At 37.3% G+C, this 6,864-nt stretch overlaps 1 protein-coding gene across 1 annotated transcript in view; it reads left to right on the top strand.

Annotated features, from left to right (window-relative positions):
• The window catches only part of PIGX (phosphatidylinositol glycan anchor biosynthesis class X), a gene marked incomplete at its 5' end in the record, with an annotated part of 32,485 nt that extends 31,230 nt beyond the window's left edge, over positions 1 to 1,255 (top strand). The window contains one exon of the mRNA XM_007957105.2: positions 1,112 to 1,255. Within this exon, the coding sequence (XP_007955296.2) occupies positions 1,112 to 1,255 (144 nt within the window). The remainder of the gene's footprint in view (positions 1 to 1,111) is intronic.
• Between the last annotated feature and the right edge of the window lie 5,609 nt (positions 1,256 to 6,864).

Below are 6,864 nucleotides of genomic sequence, written 5' to 3'. Positions count from 1 at the left end.
GAGTCAGCTCTGACTCATAGCAACACTATGTGGAATGGAAGCACTGCTTGGTCAGTTTTGCCTTAGAGTCCTTTAATGTTGCAACTTGAGGCTTGAGTTTTTTTTCAGTTCTTTCAGCTTGAGAAATGCTGAGCATGCACTTACCTTTTGATGTTCTAACTTCTTGAGTTGCCCTTTGAAATCTTCTGTTTAGCTCTTTTCATCATTTCTTCCTTTCACTGTAGCTATTCACCATTCAAGAGCAAGTTTCAGAGTTTTGTCTGACATCCATTTTGGTCTTTTCTTTCTTTCTTGTCTTTTTAATGACCTTTTGCTTTCTTCCTGCTTGATGTCCTTGATGTCATCCCACAGTTGGTCTGGTTTTTAGTCATTAGTGTTCAGTGTGTCAAATCTGTTCTTCAGATGATCTCTGAATTTAGGTGGAATATACTCAAGGTCGTATTTAGAGTAGATTACCATTTTCATATGGTGCTGATTTTTTTCAGACTTTAAAATGCATCTAGTATTTTTATGTGAATGAAGAGTATTGTTAATGTTTACTTGTGATTTATTGATTGAAAAATTGGTAGTACACATTGCCACAAAATAAGTAATGATACTCATAAAACATTTTGAATTAACTTCTTTTTAAAAGGAGGACACATTCAGTTTGTACAGTTTGTCAGTAACAAACCTTTTAAAGCTGGGGAGAGAGCAAAAGGAGTGAATGCACTTTAGTTTTATTGTTTTTCTTTTAGGACTTCAACTTAGAGGGAATTTTCCATTCTAATGTTAGTCATAGTAAAAGGAAGAAAATGTTTATGTTAATTACAAAGCTGGCATAAAAAAAATATTTTTTAAAAACATACTTAATTCTATGTAAAAAGTAGCAAAAATCAGAGCTAATGAGAATTTAAGAATTACTGTGGGTATTGACACTAATTCTGTGATGTTGAATGAAGCGTTGGATCCAGAAGAGTCATTCAAACAATCGTGCTATATGTAGTATAACATATTTAAAAGAAAAAAGAAAGAATATTATTAAATTAAAAATCAAAGAAATAGTGGTCTCAACTTAATATTTGCATTTACATGGTCTCTATTTAATTTCTCTATCCCTCCCTCTCCATAGGTATATAAGAATGTGACTCTTCAGGTGCCAGTGGGACTGACTATACATACCTCTTTAGTATGTTCTGTGACTCTGCTCATTACAATACTGTGTTCTACTTTGATCTTTGTAACCGTTTTCAAATATGGTCATTTTTCCCTATAAGTTTTTAAGTTGCTTTCCATAAACCTAAATAAGACCTATTCATTTGTAACTAGGTGTGCTTTTCTAAAATTATGTTATTGTTTTTGTCTTTTGTCTTCATTTATTTAAAAAAATGTATTTAATGAAATTGTGGCTAAAATTTTGTTTACTTGAGGAAACTTTGGATTTTTCTCAGCTGATTCCAAATCTTAGTATTCTGTTGTGTTGATTCTTAGTAATCCTCAAACATCAAGTGCCAATAGAAGAAAGTTAATTTTGTTAAATTAATATTTATTTTGTGAGAAGTGTCTTTATCTTTGTTTTGAACAAATAAGACAAATTATTTTTGTCAGTAGAAATCTTTCAATTTAAGATGAAAATTGAGAAAACCAGTATAAATAAGAATGAAATTAATTTGAGTGAATCAGTTAAAGTTAATTAAATTAAATTTTAATTTTATGGAATACTAAGGCATTTATCCAGAGTTTCAAAGAAAATTTTTAATATATATCCACTGAGAAATTATTAATATTAAAATAACTTTAGATAACTTAAAGCATTTCCATTCTTCCTATACATTGTACAGTGTTGTTTTTTTTTTAATGTATGAATTAGCAAAGAGCTTGATAAAATGAAGATTTAATTAATGTATGTGTCAGGAAAACAACTCAAATTGTCATTTTAAAGAGGATATTAAGTTGTACATTTACAAAAAATGCAATCTAAAAGTGATTAAAAAAAAAACCAAAATATCTTGATTTACTGTTATGCTTGAGAACAAAAGAAAATAAAGGACATGCCATAAGCTAATTAAAAACTAAATCTTTAGGGCAAACATGTTCCAAAATAGAAGACAATAAATCAGATATATTGACATTGTTTTGTGTATAGTAATGGTACATGATGCACATTTATGTGTGCTATCAATGCTTAATTTCCTAAAACATTCTGCTTTTTTTTTTATTTTATAGAAATACATCTTTTATAATTTGGCATGGATGGCCTAAGTAGTCATAACAGTTTGTTTTGAAGGGGTGTTTGAGACTTCAATTTTGAAAAAGGCAATCCAGTGCCATACAGGAGAGATATTAGGGATCTTTAAAATGAGTAATCCCATCTGTTTCATAGACTGAAAGAATTTCTTACATTGAAAGAAGGAAGAATTCCATGTTTCACAAGCATTTCTTTCACTATGGATTTAATAATGTGGTATTGAACTGGGAATTATGTATAAATTAAAACTAAATAACATCAACAGATTACATTTTGAAATATGATTAAACAGATGAGGGCACATAATATTGTTTAGCCTCTTAAGAGTGTGTTTGTAACTTTTTTTCTTTTGTACCTCAGAATCAAATTTTACTGATATTTAGACCAGTTTTCAAGTTAATATTTGGAATTTTGACTTGGAACACAGTTCAGTCATTTACTCATTTATACAGGTATTCAAAAGTGTAGTCAAAGTATGAGTGTGAATGAAGAAAACTTTGATAGGACTCTAATTGCCTGATAAATGGTTACAGAGGTCATTGCTTTTGATAGAAATTTATGGTTTGACCTCTTTATTCATGGTTATATTATCTTCTTTTGATACTTAAAAATGAACAGGCACTTTATTTTTAAAATTGGTTTTGTAATTCTGTGTATAGCTTTTTTGCTTATGATCAGGAGAGTGGGTACTGTTTTCCTGGCCATTATGTTCTAATATTTGTTCTATGTTTATTGCTTTTTTTCTTTATATACAGGCAGTCCCCAAGTTATGAAAGTCCATTGTAGGGATAACTCCTGTTGTTGTTGTTATGTGCTGTGGAGTTGGACCTGACTCATAGCGACCCCTCCTTGGGTTTCCGAGGCAGTATCGCTGCAGAAGTAGATTGCCCAAACTTCCTTCCGAGGAGTGGCTGGTGTGTTTGAACCGCCAGCCTTCTGGTTAGCAATCAAATGCCTTAGGCACCACACTACCAGAGCTCTCCAGGATAATTCCTACTTGCCCTTTAATGTTACGTAATTTGCTCTCACTTTAAAAGGATTGAACCATCCCCTACTCACAACATATGCTTCATCACTACCTTCACTTGCTGCACCTGCAGTATTTACATTACTTCCCACCCATTGCTATTGAGTTGATTCCAACTGATGGGGACCCTTTTGTTGTTATGTGCCGTTGAGTTGGACCAGACCTGACTCGTAGTGACCCCTCCTTGGGTTTCTGAGGCAGTATCACTATGGAAGTAGATTGCCCAACCTTCCTTCTGAGGAGTGGCTGGTGGGTTTTAACCACAAATCTTCTGGTTAGCAGTCAAGTGCCTTAGGCACTGTGCTATCAGAGATCCTAGGGCAGAGTAAAACTGCACCATAGGGTTTCCAAGGATGCAAATCTTTATGGAAGCAGGCTGCCTCATCTTTCTCCTGTGGAGTGGCTAGTGGTTTGAACCACTAACCTTTGGTTAGCAGCTGAATGCTTTAACCACTATGCCACAGTGCTCCTTTACTTACCCTAAAGTAAGATTAAATAAAAACTGTATCCACCTGTTCCAACTCACCTGCAAATTCCACTTAAAGACTTAAAGATATAGTTAGGAATAGATTTTGTTCATAATCCAGACTACCTGTATTGTCTTACACTCTTTTGGATGCAAAGAACAGAGACACAGGTTACTTCAACTACGGGTAGGGTGGGGCAGCAGATTATTTTAAGCATGTGTGTGTCACAAATTCTCTACCAGAAGCTTAGCTAGGTGTATCCTTTTAGCTAAGTATTTAGCTAGGTGTATCCTTTTAGATTTGGTAATTTCTCTTGTTACTCTGAAAATACAGGTAAGCAACACTTAATGTCAACGATACCTTCTGTGAAATAGGACTATTTGTGATTTTGACATTGTACAAATGCTGTATTATCTACCTGTTATGATGTTATATACCACTATTTAACATGAAAGGAGCTCTGGTGGCACAGTGCCTAAGGCATTTGACTGCTAACCAGAAGGTTGACAGTTCAAACCCACCAGCAGCTCCACAGAAGGAAGATGGGGCAATCTACTTCTGCAAAGATTTATGGCCTTGGAAATCCAGTAGGGGTTGCTGTGAGTTGGAGTCAGCTTGATGGTGGTATGTTTTCTATAATATGATGTTCCCACAACATCTAAATCATGTAACATCTGAGGCCACGTGCTTGTGTAGAGCCAAAGGCCAGTTTGGAGTGGCTTTCAGGCCAGCCACCAGAGGCTCTACCCTTCATGTAAGAGAGGGGCCCCTGGTGTATGGTGCTTCCATTGTACAGAGCCCTGGGGACCAGTAGCAGCTCCAAGCAGGCTGACCTGGGCAGTGGCTTTGGCCTAGGCATTGGTTTTGAGGATTGGCAGGGTGGGTGCATTGTGGGAAGCTGCCCTGCTATGAGACCTGCTGCAAGAGCTTCAAGCACAACTCAGTGCTAGTCAAACACCAGTACATCCACATGCCTCCCACATATGCAGCAAGCACTTCTGTGGCTGGTCTGACTTCATCCAGCAATACCATATCCATACCAGCCAGAAGCCATACAAGTGTGGCCAGTGCAGCAAGGCCTTCAGCCACAGCTCACAGTTCACCTAGCACCGGTGCATCCACAATGTCAAGAAGCCATGCAAGTGTGGGGAATGCAGCCAGGTCATCAGCCAGAGCTCCAATCTGCCTTAGCACCAGTGGCTGCCCATGGACAAGAAGCTGTATACCGGCAGTCAGTGTGGCAAGGTTTTCATCTGGAGCGCCATGCTCCATCCACACAGGTGAAAAACCCTGTAAGTGTTATGAGTGCTGCAAGGCCTTCCATAGCCACGTCTACTTCTTCTAGCACCTGTGGACCCACACAGAGAAGAAGACTTTCACCTGTGGCAGGGCCTTTTGCCAGAGCTCACAGCTCATCCAGTACCAGAGGATCTACTAATGGAAGTAGGCAGGGCAGCTAGGCAGGGTCAATGAGGGACACCAGCCTACATTAAAGCTCCAGAGGGAATGGCTCCTATCTGCCTACCCTCCTGCATGGCCATCCTGATATGCATGTCCAGTGTGCCCAATAAATCTTTTCTGGTTGCTTGAGAAAAAGAAATTTAAAAAAAAGGCAATCTTATGGGACCATGGATGTATATGTGATCAGACATTGTCTGAACAGATGTTATGTTGCCCATGCCTATATTTAAAATATTCTATTGTCAGCTGGCACCCAATGTTGTTTTTGAGGAGTGTAAAGTGAATTTGATAGTTGTTTTTTCATAGGGAATGTTTTTTCTTCCTGGTTGCTTTATCTTTAGCATGCTGCAGTTCAACTTTGATGTGTCTAGGATTTATTTTTCTTATCCTACTTGGGATACGTTTTGGTTCCTAAATCTGAAGATTTTTGCTTTAGTGAATTCAGTAAAATTTTTTGCCATTATCTTATTAAATGCTACCTCTTCTGTATTCTCTTTTTCTCTCTCCTTTTAGGCATATGGTAGACCTTCACTATCCTTCAGTCTCTTAATCTCTCTTTCGTATGTTCTCTTCCGTTGAGTTTTGGGCTGCTCTTGGTAAGTTTTTTAGGTGCCTACAGCATTTGACTGCTAACTAGAAGGCTGGTGGTTCAAACTTACTAGCCACTCCTCAGAAGGAAGGTTGGGCAATCTACTTCCGTGGTGATACTGCCTCGGAAACCCAAGGAGGGGTCGCTATGAGTTGAATCGACTCGACGGCAGTGAGTTTTTTTTTGTTTTTGTTTATCTTCCAATTCACCAATTTTTGTTTTTTAAAACTGTGTGTAATCTGCTGTTGTTAATCCATCCATTGACTCTGGTTTCAATGATCGTATTCTTTATTTCTAAAAGTTCTACATGTTTGTTTTTCCAAAGCTTTCTAATCATTTTTTTTAAAAATAGTGTCTTGTTTCTTGCCCATGTTTCTAGCTTCTGTCCCATTTTCTTTAATCATTCAAATAAATTTATTTTATATTCTGTAACAAGTAATTCTAATGCCTAAAGTCCTTGTAGGAGCTCTGGTAGCATAGTGCCTAAGGCACTTGACTGCTAACTGGAAGGCTGGCAGTTCAAACCCACCAGCCACTCCTCGGAAGGAAGATGGGGCAATCTACTTCCATAGAAAGCAGATTGGAAACCCAAGGAGGGGTCACTATGAGTCAGGTCCGACTCGACGGCACATAACAACAACAACAAAGTCCTTATGGTCTTTAATATTCAGGCAGCCAACAAACACATGAAGAAATGTTCACGATCATTAGCCATTGGAGAGATGCAAATCAAAACAACCAGGAGATACCATCTGGCCCCAGCACTAATAGCAAAGTTAAGCAAGACAAAAAAAAGAACAAATGCTGGTGAGGATGTGGCGAGATTGGGACTCTCTCATACACTGCTGGTGGGACTCTAAAATGTTACAACCGCTGTGGAAAGCAGTATGGTGATTTCTTAAAAAGTTAGAATTAGAAATACCATTTGATCCAGCAATCCCATTACTAGGTATGTATCCTAAAGAAGTGAGAGCCAGGACAAGAAAACATATATGCACATCCATGTTCATCGCAGCACTATTTTTTTTTTTTAATTGTGATTTGAGTGAAAATTTACAGAGCAAATTCATTTTCCATACAGCAGTTACATACA

This window comes from Orycteropus afer, unplaced genomic scaffold, assembly GCF_000298275.1.
Source record: "Orycteropus afer afer isolate SDZICR_OR568_19922 unplaced genomic scaffold, OryAfe1.0 scaffold00703, whole genome shotgun sequence".
Lineage (NCBI taxonomy): Eukaryota > Metazoa > Chordata > Mammalia > Tubulidentata > Orycteropodidae > Orycteropus > Orycteropus afer.
Note: the sequence above shows the minus strand (reverse complement) of the source record. Positions and strands in the feature narration are given on the sequence as shown.